The sequence below is a fragment of the Tursiops truncatus genome, chromosome 14 (assembly GCF_011762595.2).
Source record: "Tursiops truncatus isolate mTurTru1 chromosome 14, mTurTru1.mat.Y, whole genome shotgun sequence".
Lineage (NCBI taxonomy): Eukaryota > Metazoa > Chordata > Mammalia > Artiodactyla > Delphinidae > Tursiops > Tursiops truncatus.
Genome location: NC_047047.1, coordinates 64370055 through 64395978, shown reverse-complemented (window position 1 = coordinate 64395978; position 25924 = coordinate 64370055). Strand labels below are relative to the sequence as shown.

General features: G+C 51.6%; 1 protein-coding gene across 2 annotated transcripts in view; it reads right to left on the bottom strand.

The window, feature by feature from the left end:
* Positions 1-25924, bottom strand: part of GALNT14 (polypeptide N-acetylgalactosaminyltransferase 14) — a 222474-nt gene that overhangs the window by 50025 nt on the left and 146525 nt on the right. For both annotated transcript variants that reach the window (XM_073791464.1, XM_073791465.1), the window contains exons 3-4: positions 8199-8297; positions 1735-1802 (exon numbers count right to left, since the gene is read on the bottom strand). In XM_073791464.1, the coding sequence (XP_073647565.1) occupies positions 1735-1802; positions 8199-8297 (167 nt within the window). The remainder of the gene's footprint in view (positions 1-1734; positions 1803-8198; positions 8298-25924) is intronic.

Genomic DNA, 25924 nt, shown 5'->3' with positions numbered 1-25924 from the left:
GCCTGATAAAAAGCCACTGGGAGGCCGGAGAATGGATGAGACAAATTTTGGAGTTTCCTTTCAGTTCATGGACTCAATACAGGAGACCCTATTTGTTAGGGGATCCATCCGGTGTATCCCGTCACCCAGAGCTCGTTCAGCTCTCCACCATGCAGGGAAATGTGCTGGGATAGGCAAGAGACCCATCCTAGGCATTCACCCTGAGTCGCCCTGGCATGCCTGCCTGCCCCAGCACTCCTTGGCTCTGAACTCCACATCATAAGTTTTGATTTTGCTTCACTGGTTGGCCAACCTCAGTCTCTCTGCTTGGGTCTGGACTCTACAGAGTGACCACAAAGACTTAGAGGAGCTTCCTCGGAGCCAGGCGCTGTTCTAAGCACTTCAAATACGTTAACACGTTCATCCTTATGTAAGCCATATATATCATCGTTATCCCCATCTTATAGGCAAGGAAACTGATGTGCATAGAGGTCAATAATTTGCCCAAGGCACACAGCTAGTAAGTGAGTCAGTGACAGGTCTCGGATTTGAAGCCAGGCAGTTGGCTCCAGAGGCCATGCTCTAACCACTAAGCTATTCTGCTTCTAAGGGAATCCAGCAGCATTCCTGTCTCCAGCCTCAGTGCCAGCTACCTCCCAGCAGGACGAGTGTCTCCCCAGCTCCAACCCCTTTCTCACTAGGGAAGGGAGATCAGGTCACTGAATTTCAGAACTCAGGTCCGATCTGATTACCCTGGATCTGGTGCACAACCTACTTGTGCATGACTTCCAAGGTTCTGAGGCTGTGTCAGAGGTGTGGGTTTCCAGCCTTCCTACAGCAGACCCCAGTGTGGTAGTGGCTCTGACGCCCAGCTTCAGGCATCAGGGCTGGTGGGGAGAGACTCCACTCTTCTGGGACTCGGAGCTATCCCCAGCGGCCATCACCTGCTTCCCCTGGTTTGCCACTGGGAAGAAGCGGTTCTGCATGCATGTGGCTGACTGCCTGCAGCAGTACTGGGGCTGGGATGACAGCTCTCGGAAGAGGAGCCAGCAATATCCATACTTGAAGTGTAACAGTGCTTCTGCGATGATCGTACCTGATTGTCAAACTGAACACACCGGTGTCTGAAACCTCCCTCGTGCTTTTCTCGGGGAAAGTGGACTTGGACTGTGAATTTGGGTGGGACCCAGGTTCTTGGACAGGATGACTAGGGGATGGTAATGACCAGTGGTTGAAAGGTTGGAAGGCAGCTGCTCACTGTGTCATGGCCAAGTGATGGGACGTCCCCAAAACTGAACCCCCCTCCCCATGAGTCCTGCCATGGGAATGAAAGGAAGAGGGTAGGTGGCCTCAGCTCAGGCTGATGGATTATCAGAGTTTATGAGTGAGGAATCTCTAGTCATGGGCCCTGCTTCAGGGCTTGGGGTCTCTTTGAAGGTATGGGGTCTCTTCAAGTCCAGGAACGTAGGTTGGGGGCAGTGACACACATGCATATACACACCAAACCCATCAAGAATCTACTGAATTGAACTGGTTAGATCCTCAAAGACTCATGGCAGAGAACCCAAGACATTGTTTCTCAAATGTAAGGTTTATGTACTCCTTGAGCCCCGCCTGGACACTTAATGTCTTCCAACCTACTGTAAACCCAGGCTTCTTCCACCCCCAGGGAAGCAGTGGGCTCACCTCTGCTGGTTACACAGGGGCTGGGAACAGACATCTGTGTCCACAGCACAGGAGAGCGATGGTACTTACGGTCACTGCTGAAGTCATCGACTAATATGATTTCCTTGAGGAGATTCATAGGGGTGCGGTTTAATATGCTGTGAGATTGAAAGAGGAAAGATCGTTATGACTTCCAGCGGCAAATACATGTATCAACCTGAGCTTTATTTTTTATTTTTTTTGCGGTACGTGGGCCTCTCACCGTTGTGGCCTCTCCCATTGCGGAGCACAGGCTCCGGACGGGCAGGGTCAGTGGTCATGGCTCACGGGCCCAGCCACTCCGCGGCATGTGGGATCTTCCCGGACCGGGACACGAACCCGCGTGCCGTGCATCGGCAGGCGGACTCTCAACCACGGTGCCACCAGGGAAGCCCTCAACCTGAGCTTTAAATAGACACCAGTGCATTTGAAGAATAAAACTCAGAACAACCGAAAAACTTTGTCCAGTCACACTGCTCACTGTGAGCCACTGGGACACAACTCTGCTGTGTCTTAGTGAATGTCACCACCACCCACATAGCACCCAGAGATCCGGTGCCACCCTCATCGACCCTCCCTCTCCCCGAAATCCTGCATCACACCAGTGACCAAGATGTGCTGGTTTTCCTTGAAAAGTATCACTCAGATCACCTTCACCTCTTATACCTCCAACCTGATCCAACCTCTTCTGCCTGTTTTGTTTCAGTAGCCCGACCTGTCAGGCCATCCTCCCGTGACCTCCAGAGTGGGCTTTCTGAAGCATAGATCTGACCTCCGATCGTGTGACTTTCCTCACTAATGCAAGTGCATAGGTTGACAAAAGGCTCCCCACAATCTACACCCCAAACCCTCAGCACGCTCTTCACGGCTTTTCCCGACCTGGAGCCAGCCCTCTTTCCAGCCTCCTCGTGCCCAGTGCCTTTATCTGGAGACATCCTGCTTGTTACAACCGAGGGCCATTCTCCTACCGCTGCCACAGCGTGAAATGCCCCTCCTGTGCCACAAGGATCCATTCAAATGTCACTTCCTCCCTAGCGCCTTTCCAAGCCACTTAGTGAGAATGAACTGCTTCCTCCTCTGGGGTCCCTCAGCTGTTTGTATCTGAAGCTTCCTGCGGCTCTCACGCCAGCCTGACTCCAAGGGCTGGTTTTGTTGGCCCATCAAAATGGCCACCTCCCCGGCGGCAGAGGCCTTGTCAAGCTACTGTCTGTACTGCCAGAGTCCAGCTGTGCCTTGGCCCATGACCATTCACTCCATTTAGTGCACACCTACTATGTGCTGGGCGCTGGGTGTATGATGAGGATCAAAGGAGATGTGAGCTCTGTGAGAAGCTTGTGGTCCAGGAGCTACTTACTACAGGCTGTGTAACCTTGGGCAGGTTACTTTACTGCTCTGTGCAGTAAAGTATTCCCATCTGTATAACAGGGATAATAATAGCACCTATCACTCACAGGGCTGTTGGGAGAATTAAAGGAGAATGTTTCTAAAACATTTAGCACAGTGTCTGCTGGTAACAGTGATAAAAAGTGTAGCAATTATTACTGTTCTGTGCATCAGTGGTGACTTTTGAATTGACTTCATTTCCTCTCCTGTGCTGTGGATCTGTACCCACAGGTCAAGGTTAGGTTTCTGGCTTCATTCTGGGTTTCAGGCCTGAGGTGGCTGGATCCTGCTTCTCCTGAACATGCCAAACTGCACGGTTCCTCAGAAACATTCCCGGGCCACACCACCCACCGTGGGGCACCCAGCGCCCTGCGTGTATTGAGGACGGGGTTCAGATGGGCGCTGGCGGAGGCGTGTGTGCACCGGAGCCCTGTTTCTGGTGAGCTGTCCTTTCTAAGCAGGATGCAGAGACTTTCCAGGAGAACTGCGCCTGGAGCTACCTTTATTCATGAAACTGTAGTTCTCACCATGGCAACTAGTGTGAGGGGGAGAGAGGAACCCCAACCCCAAGCCCTGAGCCCGCTGTTGGGAGGTGGGGACAGGGCAGGCAGGAGGTGGTGGGAGGGAACCCTCGCCACGATCATCCGAAAGGAAACACACCAAACCCAACAACCAGCCCTCTAATCAGAGTGGGATGGGGAGAGCGAGGCTGAGAGAGAGGGAAAAGTTGCTGGAAGAATACCCTCTAATGAGGTTTGATTACGGCTGTAGCTTCTGCACGCGATCTCCCCAAATCCCTGCCGGCTCTTTGAAATTCAAGAGTTGTCTTCTGTGAACATCAAAAGGTAAATCGCGTGCAGCTCTGTGCTGGTTGAACTGAGAGATGATTAGCGAATGAAAAATGTCCAGGGTTTAAAAAAGGAAAAAAAAAAAAAAAGAATGAAATCGTCAGCGGTAAGTGCTAATTACACCATTTCCTAGTGACACCTGGCTGGTTTTTGCTCCTCTAAACAGAGCAATTGGAGTGATGGTAGGGGCACCGAAAAAGTGACTCGGGGCTGGGAGGGCCTGAGATGGGCAGGTGGTCTGGGTGCCTGGGGTGGCTGGAGAAGGAAACAGGTCAAGTCCAGCCCAGGGGACCTGGCTCGGCCCAGATGGTCCCCCTGGGTCCTCTCTTCTGCACACCCCACCTTCATCCCCTGGACCCTGGTGGCTTCCATCTCCCTCCTTTGGTCTCATCAGTTCTCCGCCAGGACAGCTCACCAGTCCCTCTACAGCCAAGCCGACCCTCCCTTTCCTCCAGGGCCCGGCTTTTTCCTTGCTTCACCCCCACTGCACTGTTCTGAGCCCTTTCTTTTCACAGCCTAGCAGGGGAGTGAGTGCTCGCCTTATGGGAGCATCGGGGGTCACACTCGTCCTGGGAATTATCCTGAGTCTCCTATCCACAGCTCGCTCTCTGCCACAGGGCGGCTGCCAGCAGCGTCTACACCTTCTGCCCGCCGCGCCCTAACCATGGGGCCCCCCGGAACCCCCTGAGAGATGGCAGGTACAGCAGCGTGGGAGGCCAGGCAGCCTCTACCATCCACTACTATGCGATCCTGAGCAAGACACCGGGAAGGTCCCAGCCTTCATTTCCATCTGTAATTACAGCTTCCTTGCAAAGGCAGGTGATGTTACTACTTGACCTACTCCACAGGCTATTGTGTGTGTGAAATGAGGAAATGTATTTGAAATTGCTTTGAGAACTGCACGGGGCTACAGGCAGGCAGCGTTTATCAGACGTTCCACAACTACCAGTTGAATGAAGACCTGGGGCCGGTTGACAGTTGAGTTTAGTTGTTCTGGAGTCAGACCGACTTGGGTTCGAGTGCTGTGTCTGCGGATCTGCCATTCACTAACCGGAGAGCTTCAGGAAGTACTGAACTGTCAGCACACTGCCTCGCCACAGAAAAGGAGCTTAGCACCCTGCCTGGTGCCCAGCAGCTGCTCCCGGAATCTGAGGACTGACAATGATGGCGATACCGGTTCTCAACGTGTGATCCCAGAACCAGCAGCATCAGTATCACCTGGGGACCTGTTAGAAATGCAAAACCTTGGGCCCCACTCTAGACCTACTGAGCTGGAATACGTGGGGATGGGGCCCAAGAAACCACGTTTTAACGAGCCCTCCAGGGGATTCTGATGTCTGCTCAAGCTTGAGAGCCACAGCCTCAGAAACCTGCCGCCTACCCAGGCTCACTGTGCCGGGCACTGTTCCAAGGCCTTCACCTACCTGAAGTCATTCACTCCTCTCCACAATCAGGTGAGGCAGTTATTACCAGTATTCCTTGTTTGGCAGAAAAGGAAACTGAGGCAGAGAGGTGAAGGAGGTGCCCAAGGTCACACGGCTGGTAAGGGCAGAGTGGGCAAATCTGGCCCCAGGGTCCAATCTCTTAACCACCTGAATCTGAGAGACTTCTCCTCTAAATCTAGGCTATTACCAAAAGCCACAGCAAGGAGATTCAAGCTACAAACTGGCCAGTCAGCATGGTCCGGAGCCCCCCTGGGAGGCAGGGGGCCGGAGGGCGCTCCAGAAGAAGGGGGCGGCCCTGGGTCTCACATATGCACGGGGTCTCGTGGCAACACCAGTCAAGATAAACCATTCTTCAGGGCTTTTCTCAGTCCTTAAGTGAGAAAAGTCCCCGAACTCATCAAGGCTGTGACTCTCTCTCTCTCCCCCCATCACCCACTACATCATGCCTCTGCCTGGCTCTGAGCGCCCCCATGTGTGCCTTCCCCCACCCCCCATCCCCGGCTAATGCAGGAGCTTGGGCAGGGATGGGCAGAGGGACCAAGGCCTGGCCAGGCGCTGCATGGCAGGGACGAGAGGGCAACTCGGTCCTTCCCAGTTCCTCGAGCATCCTTCCCTTGCCAGAGCCTGGCAGCAAAGCCATGAGAATTCTAGAAAGTTAAAGATGAAAAGACGCCTTAGGAAAGATCCCTTCATCAACAAAAGTGAGATAGGAAGTGCTCTTCATTCAATTCTCTCTCAGTGGCTAGCGATTTATTTGTGCAACAGGATAGGGAGTAAAAGGGAGGTACGGATTCCCAAGGCAAAGGACACCTGGCCACGGAATTTCCTAGAAGTAATCTTTTTGCCTCCACCCCTAAAATTCACTTCCGCCCTGCCTGCTAATGATGTTAATGCCCGTCTGGTCATACCTGGCTCTTGGGCCCTAATTCTGATGTTTTCATGCAACACACTTGGGTCTGAGCCAGGGGCCTGGCTCACACTGAAGTTCCTGAGAGGCAGGAAAGAGGTCCTGAGCTCTCTCAGCAAAGCGCCCAGCAGAATTGGGGGTACAGTCTGGTACTTCATGGCGCCTTCTGAAGAGCATCGTGTTGATGGGCCCCAAGCCGCCTGCAGAGTGCAGGGCACCAGGGCCTCGGGGGAAGCCCTCCGTCAGGCCGGCAGACAGAGGCGCTGGGGCTGCACCCCTACTGCTCCCCACTTCCACCCAGGAAGTCAGAAACCCGAATCCTGGCTCCTGTGCTTCCCAGCTCTGTGGACTTGGCCTCCGTTCCCTACGTGCACCTGGACTTCACAAGGTTCGATGGGGCTCCAACTGAAGTGAGAGAGAAAATGTGTTCTGTGGGGCTTCCCTGGTGGTGCAGTGGTTGAGAGTCCGCCTGCCGATGCAGGGGACACGGGTTCGTGCCCCGGTCCTGGAAGATCCCACATGCCGTGGAGCGGCTGGGCCCGTGAGCCATGGCCCCTGAGCCTGCACGTCTGGAGCCTGTGCTCCGCAACGGGAGAGGCCACAACAGTGAGAGGCCCGCGTACCGCAAAAAAAAAAAATGTGTTCTGTGGACCATAAAGCTCAGCATACGTTTAACATGTTAGTATTATTATCATAAAGTACCATCATTACTGTTATAAAGAGACGGAGAAGCAGCAGGAAGAGAACGAGAAATAAGTCTTAGAGCTGAGACGGGTGAGTCTGAGGGCAGCAGCTGAAGTGCCCCTGAGAACATAAACGTAGTGTAAGGAAAGCATGGGGGACCTGGGGTCCCCACATTATAATGGCCCCCAAATGTCCCAGGGTAATGTCTTCTTGTGGGAAATGTGACAGAACTTGAAACATGAAAGACCTTTCTATCACCATCTTTCCAGATGTGGCTAATGACCTATCCAAGGTCACAAGGCAAGGAAGTGGTAGGGTGGGGACTTGACCCAGGTCTTCAGACTCCAAGTGTGGTGCCTTTTTAGGTACCCCAGAGCCTCTTTTCTTTTCAGAGCTCACTAGCTGTGCAGACACAGGGATGGCTGCTCTGTGCCAGCACAGTCTCAGTCCCTTTACCTGAATTAACCAAAGCAGCTCTATGCCGTAGGACTAATTATTATGCCACAGGGAGGTGAGGTAAGACACGAATAAGATACAGGCCTTACCCGTCAGGAGTTCATTGAGGATCACATCTGGGAAAAATGCATTAAGTGCTAGAGTAGAGATGTGCAGAGAAGCAGCCCAGAAGAAGGCCCTCATGGTGTGTGTGTGTGTGTGTGTGTGTGTGTGTGTGTGTGTGGGTGTGTGTGTGTGTGTGTGTGGTGGGTGTGTGTGTGTGTGGGTGTGTGCGTGCGCGCGCGCGCGTGAGCATGTGTTGAGGGGGATGGAGGTGCGTGGCATCAGAAGACTCCTCCAAGGAAGAGAAGAGGTCAGCCTGGAAGGCAGGAGTCTCTCTTGGATGCTTTTGGCAGACCCCAGTTCTAACCCCAGACTGATGCTGGGGGTGGAGGATGTACTCAGCCTTAGAGCCCCAGCTTCCTCATCATCTGTGAAAATGAGAACTCATGTTCTAGAGGCAGTCTACGCAGTGGTTAAGGGCAAGTGCTCTGGGACCAAGTCCTCTATGACTTCCAGTGACCTTCTATAAGTAACCCGATGCCTCAGGCCTCTATCTTTCCTCCTGTATAATGGGATAATAGCCGCCCTCATAGGAGCGTGAGGAGTGACTACTAGCGGATACATGTGGAGTGTGCTGAACAGTGCCTGGCAGGTACTTAGAAACACTTGAACTGGTCCCCCTCCCCACGCGGGCAGACATGCCCTCGCCAAGTGCCAGCCTGGAAGGCTGACACACGGGAAAGCTCTTACCTGCGGATGGTTCTGAGCAGGGTGGAGCGGGCCTCGTTGTGGAAGGTGATGATGATGCTGGTGGGAGGGAGGTCCGTGCAGTACCCCAGCAGGGTGCATCTGGGGAAGGCAAGGCAGCGGGACAAGAAGACCTTTAGAGACAAAGCAGATCTCAAGGGCTGGAACCAAGGGCATCACTGGCATGGACAGATGCCTGGTGTCTGGTGGGGCCCCCTCCAGCTGCACAGCACTGTGTAAGACCCCAGGGCCTCACCTGGCCCTACGGGGGAGCCCAGGAAGCTCCGAGAATGATTAGAGCTGAATCTCCCACCACCTCGGGGAAACTTGGGCCTGGAGTCGAATTAAGTTGACGTACAGAACATAAATGTGGGATTTGCCGCGTGCCTGGGTTACAGCACATAGTTCCTGGTAGCCACATAAGCCCACCCCCGAGCCTTGGGCTCTGCTGCCCAGTCTGTGTCCCTCCCAGCCTGCCAAGGCCTCCCTGTGTTCTGGGCCAGCAGCTCCAGCCCACCACACCACGCTGACCCCTGACTTCCGGCCACACACACCGAAATCTGGCATATTTAAAGAGGCAGAGCCCTAAAACCCAGCGTTCGTAGGAAAACCCCATCTTGAAAAAGCATTCACTTCCCCATGTCCAGGATCATTTTGTATGACAATTACATGCGGGGTAATACCAAGTTAATACCTCACTGCAAGTGAAAATTGTAGCCCGCAGCCCGAAAATTACTATAATAATGGAAATAAACCCACCAAGTGAGGCTGGGGCCACCAGGGGCGATCCTGGGTAAACACTGCCTCCTGTTTCTCGCTGTTCCAGGGGTATTAAACGAGGAAGTAAATAACAGATGTTTGGTGAGTCAAACATTTCCTCTCCTCATTTTCTACTTTCTTCCTAGGCCTGGGGCTTTCTTGGGGCTTTTAACTTGGGATCCAGAGACCCAAGGATGGACTTCAAGGGGGCTGTGAGCCCTCTGACATTGTTTGCAAACTTGTAACACAAATGTGTTTTTATTCTCTTCCCTGGGAAGATGGTTCATAGCTTTCAGTAGATTCTCAAAGAGGTCTGTGGCCTGAAACACTTAAGAACCTCAATCCTAGGCCCATGGGCATGACGTCCGTTTGGCCTCCCTAATAATTCTGAACACTTTTTCCTACAAGAGCAAACCCTAAAATAAGAGGACTTACACAGACAAGGCAGGGCTGTTGTGCTCAGGACCTGAGCACAGACTGGGATGGGTCAGCCACAAGGAGCCAAGAATTGGGAAAGGAAGGCCCCAGGGGAAGAGACAGTGGAAAGGCTGGTCATGACCTTCAGACCTGCCTGTGCTCCCCCCACAGAGACAACGTCTCACCACATCACGTCAGCTCCACCTCCTAATTAATCCCCACCCCCTGAACCCACCTCTCCTTTCTAGTCCCCATGGGCCCAGCTCAGAGAGTCTTTACTCCTCTGGGGGATTCCTGCAGCAGTCTCCTGACCAGTCATCTTGCCTCCACCCTCTGCCCCTGCCAGTCATGTCCAGTCTACCACAAAGCTCTGCCCAGGTGTTCCTCTGGCCTGAAGCCTTCAGTGGCTCCTGATAAAGAAAGTCCAAACTCCCTTTCACAGCCTTCAAGACCTTCCACAATTGCAACTTCATATGCTGCCATAGCTTTCTGCCACTGCTCTATTACCTCTGCATGGAGCAGTGTCCTTTCTCTTTTCTCCACCTGTTGAACTCCTACTCATCCTTCAAGACCCAGAGCAAATATCTCTTGTCTGCAAAGGCGTTCCATACTCCCCCAGATAGGTAATGACCTGTGCTTTGTGCTCCCATAATTTTGTACATCTCTCTCTCCTGGCACTTCTCAAGATGGACTATCTCCCCCACTTGACTATGAGCTCCTCTAGGGAAGGACCCTTGTCTATCTCCATGTCCCTAGAACAAGAGATAAGTATATCAGATGCCCATTCATGGAGAAAGAGAGAAAGAAATTCAGGAAATGCATTCCTAGGTGAGCTGATGACTTAGCCTTTTATGCTTTTAAAAGGGGAGGTATATAGTTCTGTCCCTCACTGAATCAGGGCTAGCTTATAGGATTAACAGAAAATGATGGAAGTGACAGTGTGTGACTTCTAAGGCTAAATCATAAAAGCACCGAAGACTCTGCCTTGGCCACTTGGAGGAAAGCCAGCTGCCATGCTGTGAGGACACCCAAGCAGTCCTGTGGAGTGATGCTGACGTGTGTTGGAACTGAGGTCTCCTGCGCACCGCCGGCACCAACTTGCCAGACACAGGAACGAGCTCCCCTGGAAGTGAGTCCACCAGCTCTAGTCAAGCCTTCAGATGATGGCAGCTCTAGCAGCTCCAAGCCTGAACCGCCCAGCCAAGATGTTCTGAATTCCTACCTCACAGAGACCATAAGGACGATCAATGATTCCTGTTGTTTTAAGCCACTAAAGTTTGGGGGTGATTTGTTGTTCATTAAATAACCATTATAAAAGAGGAGGAAAATGCCTTGAAATGGCCCCTAGTGAGAAGAGGCCTTGGACTTGCCTACCTTTGGATTCAGACCTGAGTCTAAGCTGGGAGCAGTGGGAAGGGAGGAGGGCAGGGGGCTGGCAGAGGTGGACTTGGGGCGGGGGGGGGGGTCCCTCGACTGGTGTGCTGCAGGGTCCATGGCGGGCAAGGAGGGGCTGGGAGGGACCCAGGCAGAGGGGTAGGCGGCAGTGAGCACTGTCAGCACCAAGAGGAATGAGGGGGATGTCAGGGAGTGGAAGGATAATCATCTGTCTCCTTATAGGAAGGTGATAAACAGAGAGCTTAGCAGAACCTCCCTGCCTCCATCAGAGACGGGAGAGAAGACAGACGAGCGTGATGACTGAGAAGGCCGTGCTGCCAGGGCTGCGCTGAGGGTCAGGCCTGGGCACTGCGCTGGAGACGGCGTCCCATTCCACACCCCGGGCGGTGATGGGATCCCAAATCCCAGCTTTTATGAGGTAAGCTATTCGGGGACACGTTGGTGCAGGAGGTGCTGGGAGTTACCCGCTTAGAGAGCTTTTGGGGACGGGGCTCCTCTTCCTGCCTTGGAGGCATCCAGCTGGGAGGCAGGTGTATAGTCGCACAGCGACGCAGCAGCATGCATGTGGCGCTGGGAGAGCAGAGGGAAGCGGACCTCTGCCCGGGGATGGGGCAGGGGTGGGGTGAATGTGAAGAAGGCTTCATGGAGGAGGAGGTGCTGGATCTCACAGGGTGAGATAGGGACAGATGGACACACACAGGGTACAGCATCCCCGTCACAGCACGGTTCTGGACCTGCGGGCCGGATGCCCAGTGAGGCAGTTGGCAGAATACTGGCCCAGGGGTCTGGATACCACTGACCAGCTGCGAGACGGTGGGTAAACCAGCCACCTCTGCAGGCTGCTGTCTGCTCATCTGTGAAACAGAGCTTGGGCCCAAGGCTCTCCTGCTAAAGGTTCCCAGAGCATCAGTAACCAGAAGCTTTGATCGTAGCTGACGTGCAATAAGCATGGTTGATTTGAACGAAAGGCTGTGAAGGCCGTTCTGCAGCGGAGGCTCAACTGTGTGGCTGGACATCCACATTTACTTTTCCAAGACTCAGTATCTTCACCTGGAGAGTGGAGACAACACCTTTTAACTTGTAGATTTTTCCCCCTAAATTATTAATATGTTAGGTAATGATAGATGCCTGACAAATAGTGACTATCATTACTATTATTATTATTTTTCTTTTTGCGGTACGCAGGCCTCTCACTGCTGTGGCGTCTCCCGTTTGCGGAGCACAGGCTCCGGACGCGCAGGCTCAGCGGCCATGGCTCACGGGCCCAGCCGCTCCGCGGCATGTGGGATCCTCCCGGACCGGGGCACGAACCCGTGTACCCTGCATCGGCAGGCGGACTCTCAACCACTGCGCCACCGGGGAAGCCCTATCATTATTTTTAACATGACGTTTAAATCTGCAGACTCCTCCTCCCGCTGGGTGGAGCCAGATCTTGCACAGGCTGGAAAGGCGTCCTTAGTGAGTGGTTCTGCCCTGTCTGACAGCGGGTAAGGGGCACTGGGAGGCAAGAGGCGGTAAAGAGAGCAAAGAGAACATCAGTGTTAGAGAAAGGAACCTGGGCTGTGACGTCAGTGTGAATCCTGGATCTGCTGAAAACTGGCTGTGTGCCCCTGGGCACGTCCTTTACCTTCTCTGAGCCTCAGTGTCGTCACCTGTAAACTGAGGACAAATACCTCCCTTTCAGGCTTGTCTGTGGAGATTGCAGAGAATACAGGCAAAACACGTGGTGTTTCATAGCTGCTGAGTCAATGGTGGTGAGTAATATTATTGCATTGCGGTAAATATTACTGTAATAATAATATTGCCTCCAGGCAATGTTCAGTGCTTTTGGACAAGAACTACAAGCTCAGAGCTCAGCCAAGGCAGGAAGGGGCTTGGAGAGGACCTAGTCCAACCTCCTAAAGTGGGTGGAACTTGGCCCAACAGGCGTCCATTGGCGGCCGGGCTGCTTTGCTCCCGGGGCTCAGCCCCCTCCAGCCTCCTGCTCCTGCAGGATAAAGGACAGGGGCTCTTCCTCGAGGCTGGGCAGAAATCCCATAAGCGCCTCCTGTGTGCACAGGCCCAAGGGAGGGCAGGCCAGCAGAAGGCGGTGCATCACAGCTCTGAGGAACGGGCATCCCGGCTCCCGGCACTCATCACTGTCTTCCTCCTGCCCCTGTTCTCAGCTCATGGTGCCTGGACTCATCCTCCGTCTCCTCGGACCCTCACAGCAGCCTCTGAGAACCTCTACTCCACAGATGAGAGCAACTGCGGCTCAGGATCTCACTCAAGCTCACACACCTGGTGAGCGGCCGAGATGAGCTGCGTCCAGGTTCCGTGACTTCTAATGTGGTAGTTGTCCCTAGCATCCACTGTGAACTCAACCTGCTTAAGGCACAGGAGCCCGAGGGGATAGGGCCCACCTCCCCAAGCCCTGCGCATGAGCCACCTGCCCTTCAAGGCCCAGGGGGGCTGCAGTCCCGCTTGGACGCGAGCCCTGGGCACTGGCAGCAACAAGGCCAAGGGGCCAGGAAAAATCCTTAAAACAGGCCACTGTGGGGACTCAGAATGTGCGTGGGCTTCCTGTGAGAGGATCTAAAAGATTCATCAAACGGCAAGATCTATCAGGGGCACCAGGGAAATGGAAAAAGCTGCCAACACTGAGATCTGGCTCCGGCAGATGGACGAGAAACATGTTTATAATTTATTAAAGATTCAGGGGTTTTACTGGAGAGAAGAGCTAGCGAGCAGGAAAGATGGGTGTGAGGGTGCAACCAGGAGGAAGGGCGGGACCACCGCTGCGTGCAGAGACAGATGCCAGCCCTGGGCTGCTGTCCTGATCGCCACAGCAGCTCCTGCATAACGCGCGCTCCTCTGAGCTGATTCTCCACCCGTAGTTTCCTTTTTGACTTTTCATTTTTTAAAGAAAGATTCAACTGACTTAATTTCTCCAAGTTCAGGTGGGTCTCACAGTGCTTCCTAAGCATCCATTTCCTGAGCGTTCAGTGTCATTTACTGGCCGAGGACGCTTCCAGAGAGGTGTTCTGAGATGCTAACGCCTGGCACAGGGTCAGAGCTTCCTCTTCCATCTCTTTCCATCTCTCCACCAGCCAATCGCTGCTCTGCTGCCTAGCCCGCCTCATCCCTGCACCTGAACAGGTGCCAAGCGGGGATTTAGAAACACCCCAAGTGAGGATGGCTGTCAGTTATCACAGAGCTGCAATGCTGTGCACATGCCTTTTATTTTATTGCACAAGCTCATTAAACTGGCAGCAGCCCGTAAACAGAGTGTTATGATGATCACCAGCCCCATTTTAGCACTGGGCAGCAGGGAGAAAAGATGAGGTCATAAATCAGAAACATTTGGGGGCTTCCCTGGTGGCTCAGTGGTTGAGAGTCCGCCTGCCGATGCAGGGGACGCGGGTTCGTGCCCCGGTCCGGGAAGATCCCACATGCCGCGGAGCGGCTGGGCCCATGAGCCATGGCCGCTGAGCCTGCGCGTCTAGGGCCTGTGCTCCGCAACGGGAGAGGACACAACAGTGAGAGGCCCGTGTACCGCAAAAAAAAAAATTAGAAACATTTGGGATTTTATTCTCACGTGTGAAAACAGGAGGGAGTGATGGAGAGGCAGACCAAGTAACTTTGCAGCAGAGAGTACAGCATAATAATTATTATCACTAAAATGTCCAGAACTGACAATGGCTCTGTGTCTAGGAGGCAAACTCTCGAAGCGGGGGTCTGGCACCCCAGAGGGGAGGCTGAGGGCAGTTAGAGAAAGGGGAAAGGTCACACAAATATGCAGCATGACACAGTGGAAACCAGGCCTGGGGTGGGACACACTGGGCCAACCCTTTGCCACTTGGGAGCTGGGCAGTGACTTCCTGGATGAAATTATCTACCTCAGGGTAGGTTTTTTTTTTTTTAACATCGTTATTGGAGTATAATTGCTTTACAATGGTGTGTTAGTTTCCGCTTTATAACAAAGTGAATCAGTTACACACATACACATGTTCCCATATCTCTTCCCTCTTGCCTCTCCCTCTCCCTCCCACCCTCCCTATCCCACCCCTCTAGGTGGTCACAAAGCACAGAGCTGATCTCCCTGTGCTATGCGGCTGCTTCCCACGAGCTATCTATTTTACGTTTGGTAGTGTATATATGTCCATGCCACTCTCTCACTTTGTCACAGCTTACCCTTCCCCCTCTCCATATCCTCAAGTCCATTCTCTAGTAAGTCTGTGTCTTTATTCCCATCTTGCCCCTAGGTTCTTCATGACCCTTTTTTTTTTCTTAGATTCCATATATATGTATTAGCATATGGTATTTGTTTTTCTCTTTCTGATGTACTTCACTCTGTATGACAGACTCTAGGTCCACCCACCTCACTACAAATAACTCAATTTCGTTTCTTTTTATGGCTGAGTAATATTCCATTGTATATATGTGCCACATCTTCTTTATCCATTCATCTGTCGATGGATACTTAGGTTGCTTCCATGTCCTGGCTATTGTAAATAGAGCTGCAGTGAACATTGTGGTACATGACTCTTATTGAATTATGGTTTTCTCAGGGTATATGCCCAGTAGTGGGATTGCTGGGTCGTATGGTAATTCTATTTTTAGTTTTTTAAGGAACCTCCATGCTGTTCTCCATAGTGGCTGTATCAATTTACATTCCCACCAACAGTGCAAGAGGGTTCCCTTTTCTCCACACCCTCTCCAGCATTTATTGTTTTTAAACGACTACTTAGTGACCCCTGCTGCCAGGCGCTGTCCTGAGCACCTCGCATATTTAAGGTTCACAGATAGCCCTGTGGGAGGGTGCACTGTTTAATGGATTCACTCAGGAGGAGACTGAGGCGCAGGGAGGTTAAGTAACTCACTGCAGCTAGTGAGCCCAGGCCTGCTGCATATCCTTGTCACCAAGCCACCACCTCTCCGTGCCAGCACCATTCCAGGCATCAGGGTATCCCTAGCTGCCGTCTGTCCCCTAGGTGTATTATGGGCCCTGCACACCATGTGGACCCCTGGGCTCACGCTCGATCACCATCCCCAAGGAGCAGCTTCTACCGAGCTCTAGAACCCAGCAGGGAGGGACAGGCTGCCTGCCGTTCCGGGGTAGTGACAGCAAGACTGGGACACTGCTGGCTGAGCCGCCACAGGAACATCCTAACAGGGGCTCCCACTTACGCCCAGATGGAGCCTGAAAGGGTGGGCACAGGGTGATTTCAACGAGGCCCTGGGAGGCACGTGAACCTGTTTTTAAGCAGAAAGCTACAGTTTGTCCCTCCGATTCCTGCAGGTCCAGAGCTCGCTCCAGAGGCCAGACCAGACAGAAAACGAAGGGGTTATCTTCTCCACGTGTGCCATTTGCCTGAACTCTACAGCTGCAAAGGCCAAGGGAAACAGGCATAAGCTGTGAAGCGGGGGTACGTAGGGCTAGTTTCCTGGGAGAACACTGTCCCCAAGGCAGTGACCACCTGGATTCCCTGCAGGTGGGTGGCACAGCCTTTCCTTGGTCCCCGTTTCCGTCTCTGTCCCCCTGTGTCCTCCACTATAGCCCAGAAGAGGTCCCAGGGAGACCACATCTCCTCCCCATTTTCCTGCCACCAACACCCCCCCCCAAAGCTGACGTGTGTGAGGAAGAAAGGACGAGAGGGGAAAAGCTCTTGGCCCAGTGACCTTTCCAGAGCGTCAGCTCCCTCAGGACAGGGACCAAGAATACCTAATACATTTCCCAGCTCAGTTCTGTGCAAGGAAGCCTGCTCTCAGCTATGCGGAAAAGGAAGATGACCGAAAACTATAAAACGCCAAATCTATAATTGACCTCTAGGTTCAAACTTGACTCTTTAGAGGAGAAAAACACGAGCAGTATAAAAAGTATGACAGCTGTAAAACCAGAAATTCCTTTTAATCTCATTTCATGGGCGACACTATACACTGTAAGGCATGAAATTTTTAGTTCGTGTCAACTTCACTGGGATTTCACATGCAGATTAATTGGTTCATCCACATGAACATATACTGCTCCTACTTCTTGCCTCAAGTCACCCTCACTTAGCGTTATGGAAATCCTGCGTCTCATAAAAGACACTTAAGATAACAGTGAGATCTGCTATTCCATGACACGGCCACATTTTGAATTGCTGAGCATGTTACTTTTTTTTTTAAAGATTGTTTTTTGATGTGGACCATTTTTTTTAATGTCTTTATTGAATTTGCTTCTGTTTTATGTTTTGGTTTTTTGGCCGCAAGGCACGTGGGATCTTAGCTCCCCGACCAGGGATCAAACCCGCACCCCCTGCACTGGAAGGTGAAGTCTTAACCACTGGACTGTCAGGGAAGTCCCTGCTGACCATGTTATTAAATTCTAGTATCCTGGGAAGGGGATAAGGGGGCCAGGGCAGGGAATTGAACTGCTTAGGAACTTGGTTGAGCTCTTGGTGAGCAGATGAAGGCCCCCAGCACCCACCTCCTTGTGTAATCTCTTAGCCTTGAATGTGGACTAAACCTCGTGTCTTGCTTCTAAGGAACAGACTACAGCTAAAGTGATGGGATGTCACTTTTGTGATTAGGTCACAAAAGACAGTGACTTCCATCTTTTTCGCTTGTATGTTTTGCTGAAGCAAGCTGCCATGAATGGGGAGCCCCACATGGCAAAGCACTGAAAGCAGCCTCTGGTCCATAGCCTGTGAGGGACCGAATCCTGCCAACAACCATGTCAGTGAACTTGGAAGAGAGTCCCCCCTGAGACGTGCCCTGAGATGCCTGCAACCCCAGCTGACACCTTGAACACTGCCTGTGAGAGACCCTGAAGGAAAGGACCCATCTTGGCCATGCCTGAATTCCTGACCCACAGAAACTGTGAGATGATAAACATTATTTTAAGCCACTAAGTTTCATGGTAATTTGTTATGCAGCAACAGACAATGAATACAGGTACCCTTAGCTCCTGAAAACCCGAGTCCACCAGGATTTCTCACTGCCCTGGGGTCAAAGGTAAATTCTCTTGGGTACTTGGAAGAGCTATGCAAAGGCATCACGATTCTCCCAGCGCAGAGCTCCAGAGCTCCCACTTCATTCATGCTCTGTTGGCATCAAGATGTTGCTAGGTACAGGATTCCTATGGCCACAACGTACAGAGGGAAGTTCTTCAGGGGTACCTTTGGGGTTTGTTCCAGTCTTTAAAGATTCAGCTCCCTTAGGGCTTCTTAATATGAATCAAACACATAGAAAATTGTTGAGAGACTCTCTTCTCACTTCTCCCGTGGACGGTGCATAACTAGTACCCTTCCACACGCACAGAGGAGAAGTTAATTCATCTCATATAACGGATGTCATAGGGCTTTAAGGCTTGATTCACTTGAAGAAGTCCAGTAAAGAAAGGCTGACCTAGACGGTAACACAGACATCCCTCCACTCCATGAACACGAGGCCATTTGGCACAGCCCTTGGTCTCAGGCTGGGCCTATTTAGGCCAACAAATGCATTCCCTGTACCAACCATCGCCATGCTCTTGGTTGAATCTATCTGTCAGGCCAGCTCGGGGTCTGCAGTTCACTTCTTGCTCCTCGGAGAACCCTCTGGATTTCTTAGCCACCTACTTCCAGTAGCATCACATTTCTAAGACAACCTATATCTTGACAATTCTAGGGCACTTCCACCATCATTATTAATTGCAGGCTCCGCAAGCTCATCTTCCTGGCGATGTACCAATGCCCCAAGGGTTCTTTGCTGACATGCTGCAAAGCTAACTGGAGAGCGGTACACTAGGATGTAAGGGGCCATGTTGTCTGGAGGCCGCCAAAGGCTCAGTCTCTGCCGCTCTTTCGCAGCCCAGAGTAGCTGGGAGATCTTTCCCTCTCTGGCTCCATACAAACTCCTGGGCTGCTGCAATACTGGACTGGAATGGACCACAGAGCTCCTCTGGTTAGTCAGTCCCTACATTGTGAGCTGCTGGACTGCATCTCCAGAAGCCTACGCACGCTCTGAATAAAGTCTACAAGAGTCAAGTAAGTTTGGCACATGAGAAATACTGGAAAACTACTAGATTAACTTTTTGGTGATCCACCCATGCACACTAACATGTTAAAGGTTCTGAGACTTGCACTAGCATCCTGTTTACCAAGCTTTGACCTCAAACCCTGCCCTAAAATCCTTCACATATCATGGGAACTCACATATTCACAGGATATATATATTGTATCAAGCCTACCACTTAACATCCTACCAAAAACCGAATTTTGTAACACACAGGTTTTAAAAGCATTGCTTCCAGCTCCCTCCTTTTTTAAAGATGTGCAAACTGAGGCCCAGAACAGTGAGCAAATGGACCTGCCACGTTCACCCTCTTGGCAGTGGCCAAGCTAAGATCTCCTAGCTCTTGGCTATTGAACTTGCTACTTCCTTAAAGCAGTCAGGCTTGGGGGGCCCTGTCAGATGGTTTAGAGAAGCCCCAGGCCCAGTCCACATGGGGTTACTGGCCACCTCTGCTTTCCAGTGCCCTTTTACCCCCTCAAAATATTCCCACCAAGGTCCCCATTACTTCTCTATGTTGCTAAATCTAACGGAAAATTTTCAGTCTTTTCCTTGCTTGTCATCTCCGTAGTAGTTAATATTGAGGGTCATACATCTCATTAAATGTTTGGATCTTTGCCGTTGGCTTTGGCAGAATCACCCTAGCATGGTTCTCCTCTTCTTAGGCTGTTTCTTGGTTTTCCTTTTCTTTCCCTCCTCTGAAATTCTGGTGCTCCTTTCGAAAATTCTCTCCTAAGCCATTCTCTCCTCAATCTTCCTTCCCTCTAGATTATTTTACTTGTTTCCAAGCCTTCAATTTCCCATCTGTTTTGCTGACGATCCCAACCCTAACCTTAATCTGATGAGCATCTTCTCTTGGATGTCCCCACGAGATGACCTCTTCAGCCACCCTCTGCCTCTCATACCTCGCCCAAGCCTGCCGACCCTTCCGTGTTCCCCAGCTCACCATCTACCATGTGCCCAAACCAAAGAGGTATTCTCGAATCCTGCCTCTCCGTCCCTGACACCAGCCTCCCTAAACCTAATCCTATCAATCCTTCTTACGTATCTCTCAATCTGGCTGTTTCTCTCTTTTCCCATCATGTCTTTTCTGGATTACTGCAGCCGCTTCCTAGCTGGCTTTATCCCCTTCCAGTCTCTCCTGCATGTTGCAGCTAGAATGATCATTCCAAACTGCAAATTTTTAACATGTTTCAACACTGCCCAACTGCTCACAAAATAAAGTTGAACCCCCTAATCACCGCTTACCATCCTCGGTGACCCGGCTTCACCTGTGACTCCTCTCTTCACATCCTCCAACTTCCAGCCACGTTCTGCCTCACCTGTTCTTTCCCCTCTGGACCTCAGCAGGCGCTGCCCTCCCTCCCACGTGTCTGAAAGGCATTCTCCTCTCTTCCAAGGCCTGGCTATTTTTTCCTCTTCTAATCCTGGCTTGGAAGGTACTTCCCCTCGGAAGCATTTCTTGATCTCCAAGTCTTTTCTATTGCACCCCCCTAGGACCCTGCACTCACCCCATCACTGTGGTTTATTACCAAGCATTGGGAACTCTCCGTCTCTTCTGCTGACTCTTAGCTGCAATGAAGGCCAGGACTTATTCGTAGTTATAACCTCAGTCCCTGGCACAGCGACTAAACATAGTATAGGTACGATAAACATCTGAATAATGAGTGGATGAGTGAATGGGGGAGGAAGCAGGTGAGGCTTCCATGGGGGCAAAGCCAGAGGAGAAAACGTCCCTTGCCAAGTGACAGGTGGCACCAGCACATGGAAGCTGCAGAGCTGTAAGCTGAGTGACGTGCCAAGGTCAGTCACACAGAGGAGTCCAAACAAGTCACCCGAACTGAGAATGGTACCATGTGGGGAGAATGGGGAGCCTTGGGCTCAGGCTGTCCTGGGAGAACTTCTGGGACAGTCATCTGGTGCCTGTGGACAGGTCTGATGCATTCTCTGTTGCACTGAAAACTCAGCTATGTTTAAAAAGCTGGGATGTTCCCCTTGTTCACTGAAGTCCCAGCGATGAACAATGCTTCCTCACGTGGGTGGGGAGAGACTGAATCCTAGCTGATAGGACTGCCAGACTATGACTCAGATGCCCTTTTCTCCCAGACCTGTGCTGTCCCATATGGTAGCCATGAGCCACCTGTGGCTTCTGAGCATTTGAGATGTATCAGAATAGATATGCTGGAAGCGTGAAATACACGCAGGATTTCAGACTGATAAAAAACGCAAGCTACCTCATCAGTAATTTTTAGGGACTTCCCTGGAGATCCAGTGGTTAAGACTTCGCCTTCCAATGCAGGGGGTATGGGTTCAATCCCTGGTTGGGGAGCTAGTATCCCACATGCCTCGTGGTCAAAAAACCATAAAAACAGAAGCAATATTGTAACAAATTCAATAAAGACTTTAAAAAATGGTCCACATAAAAAAAGGTCTTTAAAAAAATTTTACTTTTTAAAATGTGACTATTAGAAAAATTTAAATTACATACATGGCTTACATCTATTTCTATTAGACATCGTTGTCCTAGGTCATTACTGAACCTAGCTTATATATAATCTAATTTAAAATTTCAACATTAGTGTCAGACAATAGTTTCTAGATATTGGGTTCTTTCATATGAGTAAAATAAAATTTAAAAAAAATATAGAGAAGATTACGAGGTTTGCAACATTTTCTTTTGCAGCAAAATTATATTTTAAAACTCTCATCATCTAGCATCATTGTTATTTCATAAAAGAAAGGGTGTTTAAACAATCAAAAAGGCCACAACCACAGAATCATTAAAAGCGTTATAAATCGTAAAATTAAACTTTAAGAAAATCTCCCTCACCTTTTCCCCAACTCCACAGATCAGATCTGCACTAATTCACCAAATGGCATCTGAAAGTACAGTTCAAGGGTTTGTCCCACTAAATTATGATGCACCTATGTCCACCCTCCTCAGACAGCACGGATACTAAACGCAGAAGACAAGACATCTCCACGCTTTGCTCTGGAAGCAGCAGCTCCAGCTCTGTTCTTGGTGCTGCTGATGCTATGACGTGGTATGATTTTTCCAGTCTCTAGCCCCAGTGTATCTCCTCACGCACTTCTGTTGTCCAAGCTGCCACGCGCAATCTGGGCTCGGAACGCACAACTAACCTGGCAAATGCAGACGCCTCTGGCCACATTTAGACCTCCTAGAAATGACCATGGCTCCGTTCTGCACCACTGTGTTTTTCCAGACAACTCAGCCCCTTTGAAGTGAGTGGAACACTGAGGTTTGGTGGAAACCACAGGGAAGTAGCAGCGCCTTTTCTCCAGAAAGATCAGCTGCTCTCAGGAAGCTGCAAAGAGGCTTCTCTTGGGATGCTGCCAGGACCTGGGTTAGTTGGTACCAAGCACTACCCTGATGGCAGCTGTGTGCCCGTGTGTGTGCATGTGTGTGTGCAGGGGAGAATGTTCTCAAAAGGCAAATGCAGAGTCTAGCCAGGACCAGGAAGTGTGGAGGTGGGCCAAGGCTTATTTTTGAAATGTTTCCTGAAAAAGATTCCTCAGTGTCTGAGACTAGGGCTCCTCCAAGTCTTATTTTAGTCCTGCTTGAATCACATTACACAATAGTAATAATAGATAACATTTATTGAACCCTATGTCTCAGGTATTCTTCCAAGAGCTATAAATCTGCACAATCATTCCCTGAGGTAGGTGCGCTGAGACCTCCTCGCTCGTCGTGGAGACGACCGTGAGGTCACAGTCACTAAGCAGCAGAGTCTCGATGTCACACCAGACGGTCTGGTTCCCAACTCAGCTCTCACACTCCACTAGAATGACCCTTGATGGTCAGCCAACACACTCGTTTGCAAAACTCTGTTTCATGTTGACCTTTCTCTCTGTTTTTGCTCTTGAAGTCTGCACGCTGGAAGGTTCTGGAAAGATGGAAAATCACAAGTCTGGGTGTCCCTCGCCTGCTAAGGAAGGATGTCTCCCCTTGATCTTCCCTGAACTGTGTCCTGATACTTCTCAGACTTTGCAGCTAAAGGATCAGAGAAGAGTCATTCCCTTCCTTTACCTGAAGGGGGAAATGTTCCTCAAACTGAAGCAGCTGAGATAAGACCTGTAGCCTAGTGACTCCAGGCATGTGGTCAGACCCAGCACACTGAGCGCCAGAATGGTCTGGTTGAGGGCCAAGCATCCAATGTCTCTTCTGCTCTAGGGGACTCATAACGGTGGGCCCCTGTGGAAGACCTCCCGTGCCCGCCTGTACCCTTCTAGACTGTCGGCCCATCCCCGAGTCAGTCCTGTACCAAATTCTGCCTCCATCCCCTCTTTTTACTCTCACTTCCATCTGCCCAAGCCTGGCCCACCCCCTTGATCTGTGGGACTACAATGGCCTTCTGACTACTCCTCATCTCATTCCTCCCCCCACCTTCCACATTAATCTTCCTAACACCCTGCTTCACACACGTAACTCTCCCTACCTTCCGTAGTTACCTAAGCTAAACCTTGGCCACATCCCAAGTCCCCCACCATCGTGTTAACCCTTCAGCTCCGCCCCACGGTTCTCTTGCCTGAACCTTCTAGCCCTGCTAACCAGTCCACGCCTCCTTGGCCATGCCTGAGCCACGACCTCCACACACCTCCCCATCCAGCCACCGTCCTTTCCAGGGCTGCCTCAGTGCAACTTTTGTGCAATGCTTAGCCCAGGTCAGCCCCTCCATCGCACTTCTCATGGGCTCCCTGGACTCCCTGCCCCTCCTGCATGGCTGTGCTATCTTCTCTGTGGGCAGCGGCCATGTTTCTCCTGCTTAATGTTCCCGTGGGCCAGTTACTCAACCGACTGCAGTCACTTTCCTCACCTCTAAACCCAGGATCACAGCAAAGTTGTCATGAGGCTTAACTGAGAGAACATATGTAAGGTGCCTACCACGTGTCAGGGGGACTAGTTTGATCAATAAATGCTGGCTGATTTTATGTGGTAACACAGAGAATTCTTTGTTGAGTGAAGGTCGTTTTAAATTTCCCGTGATTTTTCTCCCTCTGTTCTGAGGATTCATTCCCACGCCTGCACTTGCAAACCCTGATGTTTTCAGTAGATTGTCTGAGAATGAATCCAGTGGGGTGCTCTTTGAATCCATCAGTCATCTGCTGATACTGATGAAGCGTCTGAGTGCCAGGCACTGTGTGGAGCTCTGGAGGGAGGTGCAAATGGAAGTCAGCATCCCTGCTCCTGTGGCTCAAGGAGGGAAGAGGGAAAGCTTGAAACTCGGGGTAACGGGTGCTGCTCAGAGGTGAGCGAGTAGGAGGCACTGCCCTACTTAGCCTGAGGGGGCAAAATGTCTTCCTGGAGTGGGGACCCAACCAACCCGCATTCCTGAAAGGGGAGAGAGCAGCGAAGGTGAGAAGGCATGAATGAAGCCTTGTGCAGTCAGGCAGCTGCAAGCCTGGGCTCGGCTGGGGTGGGCTGGCAGCTCTGCAGGGTTTGGATGGGGAGCGATGCATCGGCATTTGGGATGCTCTCCATGGAGGAGGTGTGGAGGGTGGACCGGTGGCGGGCCAGAGCCCAGTGGGAGGGCGGCTGAGGGCTGCTGCGGTCACCCAGGCAGAGGCGAGAGCTGTCAGCAGGGAGCAAGGGCAGGGACCAGGAGCTATGGAGGAGGCAGACCCAACAAAGTGAGGGTGAGAGAGGAGGGGACGCCGAGGGTCTGGTTTGGGTCACAGGGTGAAGAGTGGGCTTGCCCTGGGATGGAGACATGAGAGCAGACTGGGTACTTGATGTCTCGACAGGCAGGCTCGGCACGGCCTGGAGTAAGGAAAAAATGATGTGTCTATATGATGAATCAAGGAGTGACAGGGAGAAGTAGGAAAACAGGGGACAGAGATAACGATGCGTGGTCTGGCTGCAAGGTCACTGGGAGGGTGAGGTGAGGGCAGACGTGAGAGCTGTCAGATACGATATGCTTCAGTCCAATGTAAGTGGCTCCTCTTCCTACATCCAGGACACTAAGGACCCCACAAGGGGCCTTTGCTGATCGTGCCACTTGTCAGTCCAGATGGAAGCCCGGCTGCCACGTGACTCCCCGGGTCCCCCAGCAGAGCCCTTCTTCTGTCACGTCACACATTCCTCAGTGAGTTTTCCCGCTGTCCTTGGTCCCCGGGGCTCACGTCGCTCCATCCCACTGTCTGTCACCACAGCTGCACGGGCAGCTTCCTTCCCACAGCTTCTCCCACCCACAGCTGTCATCTCCTCTCTGCTCTTTTCATCTCTTGTCAAACACATTTTGTACTTCCTGGACCCCAGCCCTTAAATCACTCCCTCTGCTGGCCTTGGCATCTATCCCCGGTATCTGAAAAATGCAAATTTCACCAGACGCGGCACTGCAGTTGCCTCATGGCTTATTTTGTGTTCTAGTTTCCAAAGTAAGTCTGACATTCAGGCACGTGAAGTGTTCAGTGCTGAGAGCCAAGGATGAGGCAGGATGCTCTCTGCACAACTTCCACCCCTGCCCGCCTTGCTCTTGGAGCGCACGCCAACTCAGAGGTGTGGGACGAGGCACCAGGCCAGGACCTCTCCAAACTTACTCACATCACCCCTTTGTCCTGGTTTGGGTCACCCTCCCTGCCCGCCTCTTGGACCTGCTTTTACCCACAGCTGCAGAGCGGTGAAAAGGCCCCAGGGCCTGAGTGCTACTGCTGGACTGCTCACGACCACAGCTAACAAACAGTCACGGAGCGCTTACTAGGGGTTGAAGACTGGGCTCAGCATGGATTAGGGATCTGCTCACCCTCACAGCAATCCTGGGTACCGTTATTATTCCCATTTTAAAGATGAGCAAACTGAGGCTCGGGGGTTGAGTAATTTGCCCGAGGACCAGCTGGTAAGTGGCAGAGATGACTTCTCTTGGGGCTCACATGGCGAGAAGACCTACTCTGCCACTTAGCCAACCAGCTGCCTTGCCTGGGCCTCTGTTTCCTCTGCTGTGAAATGACAATGGCCCCTTCACCCATAGGGCTACTGAGGACATCACGGGTAAGGGATGTGAGAGTGCTTTGGAAAGTCTCCCGTCAATATAAGGTGTGATTATTCTCATTCTAGGCACTTACCACAAGGTTCAGCCTTTCACTAAGGAATTGCCAAAGGTGCCTTGAGACTCCTTGGGCCTCGT